Source organism: Myotis yumanensis, unplaced genomic scaffold, assembly GCF_028538775.1.
Source record: "Myotis yumanensis isolate MYYU_CA2020_CCGP unplaced genomic scaffold, mMyoYum1.0.hap1 SCAF_18, whole genome shotgun sequence".
Lineage (NCBI taxonomy): Eukaryota > Metazoa > Chordata > Mammalia > Chiroptera > Vespertilionidae > Myotis > Myotis yumanensis.
Window position 1 is genome coordinate 26896741 of NW_027223769.1, and position 16292 is coordinate 26913032.

At 40.4% G+C, this 16292-nt stretch overlaps 1 protein-coding gene across 1 annotated transcript in view; it reads right to left on the reverse strand.

The window, feature by feature from the left end:
- SNTB2 (syntrophin beta 2) overlaps positions 1-16292 on the reverse strand; it is a 70461-nt gene that overhangs the window by 20053 nt on the left and 34116 nt on the right. The window contains exons 3-4 of the mRNA XM_070398019.1: positions 10979-11189; positions 2601-2743 (exon numbers count right to left, since the gene is read on the reverse strand). Of these exons, the coding sequence (XP_070254120.1) occupies positions 2601-2743; positions 10979-11189 (354 nt within the window). The remainder of the gene's footprint in view (positions 1-2600; positions 2744-10978; positions 11190-16292) is intronic.

Sequence of the window (16292 nt, forward strand, 5' to 3'; positions counted from 1 at the left end):
TTTGTGTCTAGCTCCTTTCCACTTAGCATAACGTTTTCAAGGCTCATCCATATTGCAGAGTTTATCAAAATCTTACTCTTTTTTATTTCCAAACAATATTCTATTGTATGGATATACCATATTTTATTCATTCATTATTTGAATGAACTTGGGTTGCTTCCACTGTTTGGGTTTTATAAATAATGCTGTTATAAACATTCATGTGTAATTTTGTGGGTGGACATAAGTTTTTGTTTCTCTTGGGTATACAACATAGGAGTGGAATTGCTGGGTCATATGGTGACTCTATGTTTACCCTTTTGAGGAACTTCCAGACTGTTTTCCACATTGACTGCACCATTTTCATTTCTAGGAGCCAGTGTATGATGGTTTCATTTCATCCACATCCAAGTCTACACTTGTTATTATCTGTCTTTTTACTTACAGGCATCCTAGTGGGCAGGAAGAGGTATCTATCGCACTGTGATTTCGATTTGCATTTCCCTGATGGCTAATTATGTTGAGCATCTTGTTATGGGCTTATTAGCTATTTGTATATTTTCTTGGGACAAATGTCTATTCATATCCTTTTCCCATTTTAATTGGGTAATTTATTTTTTTATTATTGAGGTGTAAGAGTTCTTTCTATTTTCTAGATATAAGATCCTGATTAGATATATAGTTTGCAAATATTTTCTCTCACTCTGTGGGTTGTCTTTTCACTCTCTTTTTTGTTTTTTCCACTTTCTTGATGGTGATATTTGAAGCACAAATTTTTTTTTAAATTTTGATGAAGTCTAATTGACTTATTTTTTGTTGCTTACACTTTGGTGTTCTATCTAAGAAAGCTCTGCCCAAGCCAAGGTCATGAAGATCTACTCCTGTTATAATTTTAACTCTTAAATTTATTTCTAACTTTTCTTTAGTTGCAAATTAATACCACACTAATAGTACAAACACAAACACTCATTTCCTTCCTTTGTACCAAAGTGCTTTTGTAGTCTAGGTCTTGTCTAGCCTATGGCCAGAACCTAATTGTTCATGGGATTGTAATTTCTAGTATTAAACAAAGGCTCACCTATGGAATGTCACAGTGCCACAATTAAGGAAAGGTCTAAGGATAAAACTACCCTCCTTGCATTTTATAATCATAACTAGAGAATAAGCTTTTGCCCTGAAATTTAAACTTAAGCAATCTCTACAGTCATATTCATAAGTTTAACTCTTTGGAAAATATAAATTTAATTGTTGCACTTATAATTAGTGAGACATGTCCACATGTTTTCATAGGATTCCTGTCATGCTTCCAATGTAACCATGACAGAGAAACTATAACTTAAGTAACAGAATTTAACTCAACTGAGATTTAATGAGGGCCTACGATATGCAAAGCATTATAGGAAGTACTGAGATGACTAAGTCACAGTTCTTAACTCAAGATTATAATTTAGTGGGGATTAAGAAACAAAACAAGAGAAACTGACGGTTAGAGTCAGCCTTCCTGCAGGACCCTTATGACCTGAAGGACTTAATGAGGGGACCTCTCTCATTCTATTCTGTGATCTAGGTGTTCCAGCTCTAAATCACAGAGACACTCCTGAAAAGCTATGTAAAAATTGTATTTTTATTAAAAAAAAAAAAAGATATATGTAAGGGAGCGTGGCAAGTTGCAGGAAGTCCTATATAACATGAAAGTCTTCCTGTAATGTAAGGAATACCCTTCCTCGCATAAATCTTTGCTTGCTCAAATCAGGACTGCTCCCCACTGTTCCCTGTGGGACATACCAGATGGTTTCAACATTTAGCTCTTTTGAGTAACAAATGCTTTTCTGTGGGGCTCCTTTTTAATGTGTAGTTTCTGAGTTACATCAAAACCTGATTCTTGGGGGGCAATGGGGGGGATATGAACACATATGCAATAACTTAATCAATAAAAAACAACAACAAAAAAAACCCTGATTCTTTTTAAAGCTCCAATAAAACAGAATGTGCAATATGTCTTCTAGTTTAACAAGAGGTAACTAGTTTCCAGTTCTCTCTTAAGACATATTGGCACCCAAATCTATATTTCTCTGTTCTTTGTGCTTCCAACTCCCCACTTCTAGCATGCTAGAAACATCCCATTGCTTCAGGTCAAATCAATATTTATTTGATGGAATCAAAATTATGTGCTCTTCTACCAGAAAGAGAAATTGAAGAATATTTTGGCTGAGCTGTGTGGTTTATCCACAGTACCACATTCTGGTTTAAATGATTTCATCACTCGGTCAAGAGGCTACCACAATTTCAGTGGTTTTGTAGTCACAGTCAATAAAGTAAAGGAAAAAACACACACACTATTTACTTATATTCATGACTAAGCAGTCTTGAAGGGAGCAGTTAGAAAGCGGCTTCAACAACTTAAAAAATGGGCACAAAAATACTAATGACAGAAACCATTTATTCTGAACTAGGAGAAGCAAAATAATCAATAAGGTTGTGAAATAAAAGTTTTTGTCTAAATCAACTATGTCAGCTACTTAAATTCTATTTTAGGCACCTAAGATAATAGACGTCACTTTAAAATTCTTTAGAAGATTTAGAGTAGGACAGATACTTTCTTTTTGTGTCTTTTGTCTTACCTTGTGGCAACAAGAGGGTAGCTGTGACATGGTGATGCCCAGGCATCCCTTGTCCATGGCATACAGTCATAAAGCAGCAAATCCTTTTCAGTCACAGCCATGAGAACAGGTCTCCACTGTTGTCTTCCACCATCTAGTTTTGCCTGTTACAATGGTGAAATCCAGAAAGCAGAGCTAACTATAACGATATGTAATTATAAAAGTCCATTCAGTGGTGGTCTGACATAGCAGGTCTCGAGTCTCCATTTGTTTCTCCATCCATATTTTCTAAACATCAGTATTTCTCCAATATTTTTTTGTAAAAAATATATTTTAAATACTTTCAATAATAAAGAATTTAAAAACCTGATTTAAATATTTTTTAAAAAAGAAATATTTTACATTACAACCCAATACACACACACATATATAAATAACTGAATGTAAAAATTTCCAACACAATATAATCCCTATATTTTGTGCAGTGTACTCTGATCATTTCTATTTTTTTTTTAAATGCTGATGACCTACTATGTTGTATTCTGGAAAACACTCATATAAACTATTGTCAAATATTTCTCTATTATACTTAGGAAGTTTATGTTTCAGTTTCAAACATACCATTGCATTTACTTGCATAAAGTTCAATGATCTGAGGGTTTAAAATAAAGGAAAACCACCACTGTTTATCCATACTGTCAAGGATCCAAGACCCAAAAGCAAAAGACTACATTCAGAAAAAGCTTTGGTATCATCAAAATATTTGTCCTCATGCCCTGGTCAAGTAGCTCAGTTGGTTAGAGCATCCTCCTGACACAACAAGGTTGCGGGTTTGATCCCCAGTCAGGGCACATACAAGAATCAACCAATGAATGCATAAATAAGTGGAACAACAAATTGTTGTTTCTCTCTTCTCTCTCTCTCTCTCTCTCTCTCTCTCTCTCTCTCTCTCCCCCTCTCCTTCTCTCTCTACGCCCCCTTCTCTTCCTCTCTGTAAAATCTATCAGTAAGTAAATAAATTTAAGCAAAACATTTGCCCTCATGAGATAAGATCTTTGAGCAGACAATGCTTAACAACAGTGTACTTTAACACTGATTCTTCAGCTCACTATCATCACAGTGACAGATGGCTTCAAGGAGAATCCAAATTGTTGAATCACTTGTCTCTTAAAGAGATGTCTCAGAGCCCCTTTTCATTTTCTCCTCTTTAATGACTTCTGAAGATAATCTGGACATGTTAGAGCACCTTAAGAATAAATTTATAATCTGAAAAATGGCCTAAGTGGTTCTGTTGTGTGTTACAACTACCACTCGGGCTCTTTCCTCCTAGCTAGAGCCCCAGCTGATTCCAGGAGTGGGAAATGGATTCCACTCAGTGAAGTGACCCTTGTTCTACTGTGTGCTGAAAGCACAAAAAATACGTGATCTGACTTTCAGAATTCAAGCAAATTATTGTAGAAATAATTATACTTTTCTTACCAGTGAACCCAAATTTTCTAGGACTCTATATTAGTCCATAGGTAACTGTAATGTCTGGAGAGAGAATGCCATCTCTAAATAGGTTTTCTAGATTCTTACATTTTTGGGTCACAGGTACCCCAAAGGGATTTCTAGTTTATGTTCACTACTAAGTCTTTGTCTCTGAAATTGTTATGGATAATATTTCAATAGGGAAAATATGCCAAAACCGGTTTGGCTCAGTGGATAGAGCGTCGGCCTGCGGACTGAAGGGTCCCGGGTTCGATTCCGGTCAAGGGCATGTACCTTGGTTGTGGGCACATCCCCAGTAGGAGATGTGCAGGAGGCAGCTGATCGATGTTTCTCTCTCATCGATGTTTCTAACTCTCTATCTCTCTCCCTTCCTCTCTGTAAAAAAAATCAATAAAATATATTTAAAAAAAAAATAGGGAAAATAATGTAACATCTATCTTCCCAAAGGGTTAAAATGATAATCTGATTTTTAAAAAATTAATGATCTCCTAAGTTGTAAGAAAGAGATTTTGAAGGCTAGATCTGAGTATATGGATTTGGAAAACCTAAATGAAATGTATTTCTTCCCAAGGAAGATATTTTAGGCTCTAAAGAAAACTGCAAATGTCAATAGAATATTCAATTTCAAGATAAAAAACTTTTTATTCAATTAAAAACTTTAAAAAGTATTTATTCTTTAGCTCTCTTGAGTCTAGATTTTGGAGAATATCTTTTCCCTTTTCTACTTACCATTGGAGAATAAGAAAGCCTCAATTTAAGTCATTCTGTTTGCCTATTTGCCTTAACTTATAAAGATACTGTTTGCTTTTACAGAAGTCAAATGCTGCCTGCTATATATAGCTTGTGTTTTCAGTTGTGGTATCAGTGCAAGCAGCGTTGGGGCTCCACTATTGAGGTTATGGCTGGAGAAAAAAGGGACACTAATGTTAGGGTTTTTGTTTGCTTGTGTTTCAACATCCACACATCCATACGCCTGCATATTCTCTGGCCAAATAAGACCCTTCTGCAAATTTTATTTTTGAATAAATAGAGTTAGATAGCACTAAAGATGAAAAAAATACTAATAGTTACTACTCGTTCCCTAAAATCTCTTAATCTAATAAATCTTTTTGACAAGTGATGTACTTCTTTATTTTTTATAATAGAAAACACAGAGCAAACACTAAGTAAACCATTTCACTAATACTACTTTGAGTCTTTACACATTTGGGGAATTATCAGGGACCAAGCAGGAACTGTGAGAACAAAGTTTTCTTTGGCCGTCTTGGCTTTTCTAACCTATACTCAAATGCTTAAAAATACTGATTTTATAGATAATTAATGTTCCCCCATTTGATGCACTTAAAGAAAATTCCCTTTTAAGAATATAAACTAAAAGGTAAACTATCAGTCACATCAAAATCAGTATCAATAGAGAAGTCCCTTTGCATAGAACAGATTATTTATCAGTTACCAAATATCTATATTATAGGTTTTCCCTGTTTTAAGCAAACTCAATTTATGACAACGTGAAATAACCAAAAGGATAAATTAAGGAGAAATCATTTATTTTTTTTTTAAACATATTTTATTGATTTTTTACAGAGAGGAAGGGAGAGAGATAGAGAGTTAGAAACATCGATGAGAGAGAAACATCGATCAGCTGCCTGCTGCACACCTCCCACTGGGGATGTGCTCTCAATCAAGGTACATGCCCTTGACTGGAATCGAACCTGGGACCTTTCAGTCTGCAGGCCGACGCTCTACCCACTGAGCCAAACCGGTTTCAAGGAAAATCATTTAAAGTTAAATGATCCTTTCTTAATTTATTTGCCCCAAATAACTATGTTTTCCAAGTACAACTGGAACGGTTTCATTTACATGAAAACTTTTCAGGAGATGCACCTCTTGCCAAAAGAAATGCTTACCTACATTAAATAGGTTATATGATCTGAAATTATCTTGACCATTTTCACACTCATAAACAATCTTATGGTCAGAAAAGACTTTGGCATTTACCTAGTCCAACCTTTATCAGATATATAAGCTCATGATACTTCTGAGAAATGCTATCCAATCTTGCTTCAACACCTTATTCTGAGAGTGATATTTAATTTGGGTAACCCAAACAACTATCTCAGAAAAGTAAAAATCAAGAGTATTTTAGAAACGGTACTTTGAATTAGTTCAGTGGTACTATTTTTAAAGTGGCTGTAACTTTTCTTCTTAGTATTATTTCCGAACCCTAAAGTTGTCTTCTTAGACAAGATTTTATAATTAGTGACTTGTTTGCTTGCTTTTTGTATGTATATACAGAGACAAAGAAAAAAATTACTGCGCTTCTACTATAATACAAAGCATAAGGCTAAGTTCTCCGGTGGCAATAAAGATTTAGAAAAAGTGTGTTCCTGTCTTCCAGGAGCTCACAAATGAGTGGAGGAAACACACATAATACAGTCCATAAAAAACAGACTGTGATGAATTGGTGGCTTTATTTTTCTCCGACTTGTCTGTATGTAGCATGAACTATATTAAGTTCACTTTAAAAGTCTGGCAACTCTCAAACATTGCTGGGAATCTAAATTAGTTCAAGGCTTATGGAAGGCAATTTGGAAATATTTATTAAAATTACAAATGCACATACCCTTTGTGGTAGTTTAAAAATATGTCCTGACTGGTTTCTCAGTGGTTAGAGCATTGGCCCATGGACCAAAGGGTCTCAGGTTCGATTCCCAGTCAAGGGCAAGTACCTCGGTTACAGGTCCCCAGCCCCGATGGGGGCACCTGTGGGAGGCAACCAATCCATGTTTCTCTCTTTCTCCTCTCCTTTCTCCCTTTCATTCTCTCTAGAAATCAAGGGCAAAAATATCATCTGATGAGGATTAAAAACAAAACAAAACTAAAACTATGCCCACAAATTCTTTACTATTCTTCCCCTTTAGAGGTGAAGCCCTTGGGTGTAGGCTGTTTGGACATAGTAACTCAGTTCTAATGAAAAGAGTAAAGCAGAATAAAGTAGAGGTCATAAAAGGCACTGTAGCTTCCATATTGTTCTCTCTCTCAGATCAACACTCTGGGGGAAATTATCAGCCATGTTTTGAGGACATTCATGCAGCCCCGTGGAAAGGCCTGACGACTTCTGCCACAGGCAGCAAGAAACTGAGGCCTCCTGCCAACAGCCATGTGAATTAATCGTGTTGGAGGTGGACCTTCCAACCCCGGTCAAGCCCTCAGATGACTGCCACCCTGGCTGACAGCTTGACAACTTCATGAGAGATCCTGGGCCAGCACCACCTAGGCAAATTGTAAACAGATTCCTGATCCTTAGAAACTGTGTAAGGTAAATGCTTGTTATTTTAAAGCCACTCAGTCTTGGGGTAATTTATTATATAGCAATAGATAATTAATATACCTGGTGACTCAGCACTTCTGGGAGTTATCCTACAAATAGAGAAATATCCCCTACTCTCTGAATTGTCATTATCCAAACTCAGGAACTGATGTAAATTTCTCAATAAATCCCTTTCTGACCAAAGTTTTAATACTCACTAACACAAACTTATGAACCAAATATATTCAGATATGTGGGTTCCCTTGTATCCTGATTTATCTGAACTCGGAACCAGACTTTGGACAGTACATGTTTAAAGAACAAACTACAAGGTTATTCATTGCAGCATCATTGATAACGGCAAAAGACAATAACAGCGAAACTGGGAGAGTGCTATTTAACTGCAATCACACAAAGGAAAAAAGAATGCCCTCTGTTCATTGATATGGAAAGATCTTCAGGACATATTGTTTAATGAAAAAAAGAGCAAGGTATAAAATAGTGTGCAAAATATGCTATCTTCTTTCATAAGAGAAGAAAAGAAGGATATATGTTCCTATTTGCATAGAGAAACTCTCAAACAAATCACTGGAAAGTAATGAAATTGATGATCTTTCTGGGGAATTGGGAGTGGGAACTAGGCGGATGGGGGACAGGAAAGAGTAAGATTTTTCACCTCTTAACTTTTTATTCTGATTTTTGAACTATGTGAATTATTACCTGTTAAAAATCATGAACATTTCTACCATTGCTGAAAGCACAAAAAATTACCATTCAATGGTGTTTTTCAACTATTGCATAAAAAATAGAAATAATGACAAACATAACTAAAAGACTAAAACTTTTGTAAGTCATAAGTAGTTATAACATGATTTTCATTAGTTTCTTCTCTGTCTAGTTATTCTAATTATGCTCCCTAAAAATGATCAAATATCTGAATATATATGGTTCTTAAGTTTGTGTTAGTAATATAATTCTATGTTCTAATTTATTATAATTATTGTTTAAAATGTTCAAAAATTTCAGAGCTGAAAAAAATAGATTAGTAGAATCCACAATGGTCCACAACACAGTCACTGAAAGTTACCAAACAAGATTGCCAGGCCTCACAATAGATCCACCAAATCAAAACTCTTTTCTTTTTTTTTTTTCTTTTTTTTTTTTTTTTCTGTTCATCAGATTATTTATTCACTTGATTTTTAGATTCACTTGTTGATAGATGTGTATTTGTTGTTCATAATTTGTATCTTTACCTTTTTCTTCTTCTTCCTCTTCTTACAGGATACCTTTCAGCATTTCATATAATACTGGTTTGGTGGTGATGAACTCCTTTAGCTTTTTCTTATCTGTGAAGCTCTTTATCTGGCCTTCACTTCTGAATGATAGCTTTGCTGGATAAAGTAGTCTTGGTTGTAGGTTCTTGGTATTCATCACTTTGAATATTTCTTGCCATTCCCTTCTGGCCTGCAAAGTTTCTGTTGAGAAATCAGCTGACAGTCGTATGGGTACTCCCTTGTAGGTAACTGATTTTCTTTCTCTTGCTGCTTTTAGGATTCTCTCTTTGTCTTTTGCTCTTGGCATTTTAATTATGATGTGTCTTGGTGTGGTCCTCTTTGGATTCCTTTTGTTTGGGGTTCTCTGCGCTTCCTGGACTTGGAAGTCTATTCCTTTCACCAGGTAGGGGAAGTTTTCTGTCATTATTTCTTCAAATAGGTTTTCAATATCTTGCTCTCTCTCATCTTCTGGCACCCCTATAATTCGGATGTTGGTACGCTTGAAGCTGTCCCAGAGGCTCCTTACACTATCTTCATATTTTCGGATTCTTTTTTCATTTTGCTTTTCTGGTTGGGTGTTTTTTGCTTCTTCGTATTTCAAATCTTTGACTTGATCCTTGCGACCCTCTGGTCTGCTGTTGGGAGTCTGTATAATATTCTTTATTTCAGTCAGTGTATGCTTAATTTCTAGTTGGTCCTTTATCACAACATCGAGGGTCTCATTAGATTTCTTGAGGATCTCACTACATTTATCGGCGGTCTTACCAGTCTTTTCGAGGGCTTCTAAACAGTTCTTTAAAGACCTTAAAAGTGTGGTTTTGAACTCTATATCCAACAGTTTGCTTTCCTCCAATTCTGTCATTTGTGTCCTGTTTCTTTGTCTCGGCATTTTTTTATGCTTTGCTGTGTCGATAGAGTGCCTTTCTGTGCTAAGTGTCCCAATTACCTAAGGTAGACACTCTTGGTGCACCCCCTTGTGGGCTTTGTGCACAGTCTTGTTGTGGTTAAGCCTTGATTGTTGTAGTTATCACTGTGAGGAATTGACCTCCAGGCCAATTGGCTGTGAGAATCAGCTGTGTCTGCGGTGGGAGAACTTCTGTGCTGGAGACACCCCTCTGGGGCTAGACTTGCTTCGATGGGGCTTTGGTGCTCCCAAATCAAAACTCTTTTAAAAAATATATATTTTATTGATTTTTTACAGAGAGAAAGGGAGAGGGATAGAGAGTTAGAAACATCAGCTGCCTCCTGCACACTCCCTACTGGGGATGTGCCCGCAACCAAGGTACATGCCCTTGACCAGAATCGAACCTGGGACCCTTGAGTCCGCAGGCTGACTATCCACTGAGCCAAACCGGTTAGGGCTCAAAACTCTTTTGAGGTGGAAGGGGTGGGGGGTGGGGGAGGCGACCTGGGAAACTGTACTTAAAACACAAAACAAAAATAAAAGAACAAAACCACCCTGGGCTGATACTAACTGCCTGCCCCCTTGCACACACATGAAGGAACCAGGATTTAAAGAGACGAAGGCACTTTTAAAAAGATCTAAAGCCAGTGAAAATCAGAACTAGCACTTGAACACTCTTCTTTGAACCCCAAGTCCAGTCTTCTTTTTTCAAGTCCTTCTGGCCCAGCTGACAATGAAGGACCCAAAAGAAGAAGTCTGTACCATACATCACATAGAGCTTTTAGTCTCCCTTACGTCAGATTTGGATTACGTTCTTCCTTTCCCTTCGGTCAATAGCCACTTAGGTTCTCTTGTTTCTCTTCATTTTTCAGTTGGGAAAGACATTTGTCTAATGGCTTATAAAATACTTTGTATATTTTATACTTTTCCCAGAGCAGGGGACTAAGCCTGCTGTTCCTAAAACTCTGTCAACAGACTAGAATAGGGGTTGGGAAACTATGACCTGTGGGCCAAATGCAGTCCACTACTTGTTTTTGTAAATAAAGTTTTATGGAAACACAGCCACACCTATTTTCATACTGTCTATGACTGTTTTATTGCTACAATGGCAAGTAGTTGTGATACTATCTAGCCCTTTAGAGAAACAGTTTGCTGATCCTGTTCTAAAATCATGAAAAGTATTTTCTGTCATTAAGAACAGAGGTGATAAATAAGAGCCTCTTTTTAGTTTGTTGTGATGATGATTCTCATGACGGTCAGTTCTTCTGGTGGTGGTGATAATTAGCAACAAATAGCTAAATGGTAGGGAGGATAAACAAAGCTCTGCAATCCAGATGTCCAGACATGACTGCATGATACATATGAAACGGGGGAACCATCCTGGCTATCAATGGCAACCCTGCCCTGTCGCCCAGCCTACCTGTTCTGCCAGCCAGGCAATATGCTTGACCTCCTTGCTGCCTCCTGCTGTACTGGTTGCACCAAGCATGGCATTGAGTTCAGCCAACACCTGTGGGAGGAGAGCCATAATGTTGGTGTGGATAGCTACGAACCAGGAGTGTGCGGTGGCTGTATCCTTGCAGCGTAGGATCAATGTGTTCCTGCTATCGGGAGAATGTAGCTCTATCAATCTGTGTGGAAAAAGAAAACGAAAAAGTGAGCTAGATCAGAAGTCATCAAACCTGCCAGAGTTTAACACACATTATTGGGAATCTATTTTAATTTTACATTCCAGAATAGAGATGCTTTCTCCTAATTCCATAGTTTTCTCCAGTTCCAGGGAAAACCACATGTGGAAAGATACTGGTAATCATCAGAAAGACTAACTGTTGGGTCTGCTATTTCAATGTGTTAATATAATAACCTAAGACAGTGGTCGGCAAACTGCGGCTTGCGAGCCACATGCGGCTCGCGAGCCACATGCGGCTCTTTGGCCCCTTGAGTTTGGCTCTTCCACAAAATATCACGTGCGGGCGCGCACGTACAGTGCGATTGAAACTTCGTGGCCCATGCGCAGAAGTCAGTTTTCAGCCTGGGCAAGTCTATTTTGAAGAAGTGGAGTTAGAAGAAGTGGGGGTACTTTTGGCTCTCAAAAGAAATTTCAATTGTTATACTGTTGATATTTGGCTCTGCCGACTAATGAGTTTGCCGACCACTGACCTAAGATGAGGGAACCTGTTGTATAGTCTATAATAGAACACTTTGTCTTAATTTCCATGCCAAAGAAATAGAAAGCATGCTTGTTGAATCTGATGGGCACATTGTAAAGAAGGAATAGATATTTTAAAAAACATTTAGAAAATACCTTTAGAAAAGTATTGCTAGATAAATAAAACCTACTGCCAAACAGTGAACTGAAATTTTGTGTGAAATAAAGGAAAGAGGAAATAGTTGAAGAATATGATTCCTTATGAAAATTTACAACTGTTTTTTTTAGTGTTTGAGTAACATTATATAATAAATCATCTACTGAGTCATAGTAGTAAAACAATTAGGAGATCTTCAACTCTATGACTATTATTTGTTAATGCTCAACTGAGAATAATTTATATACTTCAAAAATAACCTTTAGAAATTAGTTAAAAATTTTTAAAAGTACATTGAACAAATTATGTATACAGCAATTTATTGGGTACTGTTTTGTGTTTTGGCCAAAATTTTTGTCAAGATGACTTTAAAAAGTCAAATAAATAAATGACTAATATATATACACATTGCTGTGTTCTAACAGTTCTTTCAAAATGGAAAAGAAAAAGCTCTTAGGAGTGCTTCTCATGGTAGACTAGAAATTGATGAATTGCCACTGTCTTCCTAAAGACAGTTTTTGCTGCCTTGAAGCACTGCCATCAGATCCTACAACTCCCGCCAAAGATAAGCAGTTTACATGTACACTGGCATTTCTTTAAAAAAAAATTTTTTAAACTGATTTCAGAGAGAAAGGGAGAGGAAGAGAGAGATAGAAACATCCTATCTAATAAAAGAGAAACATGGTAATTAGCCGTACAGCCACTACCCTTCCCATTGGCTAAACACTGAGATATGCAAATTAACTGCCAGCCAAGATGGCGGCCGGCAGCCAGGCAGCTGACGCGAACAGGGAGGCTTGCTTGCTTCAGTGACGGAGGAAGCCAAGCTTCCCCGACTACCCTGCCGGCCTCTGAGCTGCAACTCTAAGAAACATTGTTACAAATATAGAAGCTAAACAAACCCCCAGAAACCTGCTTTAGTCAGCCAGGCTTCAGCCAGCAGGACCGCAACATTGTTTCAAATACAGAAGGTAAACAAAGGCCAGAAACCTGCTTTCACCAGCCAAGGCCTCAGAGCTAAAGCTGGCCCAGAATAAAAAAAAAAAAAAAGAAAAAAAGGAGCGGTTGGGAGCTTTAGTCACCTGCCAGCCTGAAAACGGCCCTCAGCCCCTCACCCAGACTGGCCAGGCACCCAAGCGGGACCCCCACCCTGATCCAGGACACCCTTCAGGGCAAACCAGCCGGCTCCCACCCATGCACCAGGCTTCTATCCTATATAGTAAAAGGGTAATATGCCTCCCAGCACTGGGATCAGCGGAGCAGCGAGGCCTCCTGGCACCAGGATCAGCGTGACAGGGGGCAGCGCCCAAACCCCCTGATTGCCCTGCGGCTCTGTGTGTGACAGGGGGCATGGCCACAACTTCCCTATCTGCCCTGCTCTGTTCGTGACAGGGGAAGGTGCCCCAACCCCCTGATCGCCCTGCGGCTCTGTGTGTGACAGGGTGTGGCGCCCCCAACTCCCCGCCCCCACGGGCCCTGCTCTGTGTGTGACGGGGTAGAGCCATAACCTCCCCATCGGCCCTGCCCTGAGTGTGAAAGTGGCGGCGCCCCAACCCCCTGATCGGCCCTGCTCTGTGGGTAATAGAGGGCGGCGCCCCAACCCCCTGATCCGCCCTGCTCTGTGTGTGACAGGGGGCGGTGCCCCAACTCCCCTATCGGCCCTACTCTGTGAGTGACGGGGGGAGCTCCTCAACCCCCTGATGGGCCTTGCTCTGTGTGTGACAGGGGGGAGCTCCCCAACCCCCTGATGGGCCCTGCTCTGTGCGTGACAGGGAGGAGCTCCTCAACCCCCTGATATGCCCTGCTCTGTGAGTGACAGGGGGCAGTGCCCCAACCCCCTGATCCGCCCTGCTCTGTGCGTGACAGGGGGGAGCTCCTCAACCCCCTGATCGGCCCTGCTCTGTGAGTGACAGGGGGGAGCTCCCCAACCCCCTGATCGGCCCTGCTCTGTGCGTGACAGGGGGCAGCGCCCCAACCCCCTGATCCGCCCTGCTCTGTGTGTGACAGGGGGTGGTGCCCCAACTCCCCTATTGGCCCTACTCTGTGAGTGACAGGGGGGAGCTCCTCAACCCCCTGATCGGCCCTGCTCTGTGCATGACAGGGGGGAGCTCCTCAACCCCCTGATCAGCCCTGCTCTGTGTGTGACAGGGTACGGAGCCCCAACCCCCCTGATGGGCCCTGCTCTGTGTGTGGCAGGGGGTGGCGCCGCAACTTCCCTATCGACCCTGCCTTGAGTGTGACAGGGGGCGGTTCCCCAACCCCCCAATCGGCCGTACCCTGAGCGTGACTAGGGGTGGCATCACAACCTCCCGATCCGCCCTGCTCTGTGCATGACAGGGGGCAGCGCCCCAACTCCCCAATCGGCCCTGCTCTGAGCCTGACCAGGGGCTGCACCTAGGGATTGGTCCTGCCCTCTGCCACCCGGGAGCAGGCCTAAGCCAGCAGGTCATTATCTCCTGAGGGGTCCCAGACTGCGAGAGGGCACAGGACGGGCTGAGGGACCCCCTCTCCCCCTGAGTGCACAAATTTTTGTGCACCGGGCCTCTAGTCAATGATAAAAGAGAATTGTGAATCAGCTGCCTCCTGCACACCCCCTACTGGGAATTGAGCCCACAACCCAGGCATGTGCCCTGACAGGAAATCGAAACATTGCCTCCTGGTTCATAGGTCAACGCTCAACCACTGAGCAATACCGGCTGGGCTACACTGGCATTTCTGCCTTGAAGCTTGTATTCCTCTCATTTGCCAAATATTTAAATTTGCCACATTTAATAAGGCAAATATTCACTCTCATTTGAAAACTGGTTAGTCTATCTTTCTTAAACACACATTTATTGAGCACCTACTCTACATACCAGATACTGTAGTAGATACTGCTATTGGCGATACAGTGATGAAAAAAATAGTCTCTACCCTCACTGGGTCTATAGTCTAATGGGGAAGGCAGAAAAGTACACAACACACAATTACAGGTTATAAAAAGTGCTTCTATTCAGGACTATGAAGACTACTATGAAGTTCTTATCTAAAAAAGGCACTCTGAAGGTGGTAGGGCAAAGCAGAACTGCAATGGAGGCCTCTATACCTCTGGGCACCTCCCCCAAGCAGGTGTTATGCTATGAGACAGGTTATAAACACACCTACCTGTACCTATCTATTCACCCACTCACATGCCTTCCCAATGGAGTTAGCCATGTAGTAAAGCATCCAAGGAGCACGGTTGCTGGGTCAAATGGTAAGACCCTGTTTTGCTTCGTGAGAACCTGCTAAGGTGTCTTCCAAAGCAGCTGGATCATTGGACATTTCCACCAGCAACAAATAAGAGTTCCTGTTGCTCTAGACCTGGATGGGTGGCCCAGTTGGTTGGAGCGTCATCCCATACACTAAAAAGTTGGGGGTTCAATTCCTAGTCAGGGCACTTATCTGGGTTGCAGGTTCAATCCCCAGTTGGGGTACATGCGGGAGGCAAATGATCAATGTTTCTCTCCATCGAGATACTTCTCTCTCTCTCTAAATCAATGGAAATATACCCTCAGGTGAGGATTAAAAAGCGTTACTGTTGCCCTAATTTTAGCCATCTTAATAGGTGTGCAGTGGTAACTCATTGTTTTGATTTGCAATTCTCTAATGACATATGATGTTGAGCATTTTTCATAATCTTATTTGCCAACTGTATTTCTCTTCTGGTAAGGTGTCTGTTCAGATCTGTTGCCCATTTTTTAAATTGGGTTGGCTTCTTATTGTTGAGCTTTAAGAATTTTTTTGTTTATTTGGGTACCAGTCTTTTATCTGATCTGCATTTTACAAAGATTTTTCCCCCCATTCTGTGGCTTCTTCTCAGTCTCTAATGGTGTATGATGGTTAATTTTATGTGTCATCCTTAAATAAAGTTTGACCAGATCGCTGTTAAAACATTATTTCTGGGTGTATCTGTGGTGTTTCCGGGAGACATTAGCATTTGAACCAGTAGACTACGTAAGAATGGCCCTCACCAACTTGGGTGGGCACCATGCAACCCACTGAGGGCATGAACAGAACAAAAGGGCGGAGGAAGGGCAAATTTGCTGTCTGCTTGAGTTGGGACGTCCATCTTCTCTTATCCTCGCACATGGGCACTCCTGATCCGTGGGCCTTTGAACTCAGACTGAATTACACTGCTGACTTTCCTGTTTCACCAACTTGCAGACAGCAGATCATGGGACTTCTTAGACTCCATAATTTCATGAGCCCATTCCTAAAATTAATCTATCCATTTCTTCCTTTCTTTCCTTCTTTCTTTCTTTCTTTCCTTCCTTTCTTTCTTCCTTCCTTCCTTCCTTCCTTCCTTCCTTCCTTCCTTCCTTCCTTCCATCCATCCACCCACCCACCCACCCATCCATCTATCCATCCATCCATCCATCTTTTCTATTGTTCTGTTTCTCTGGAGAA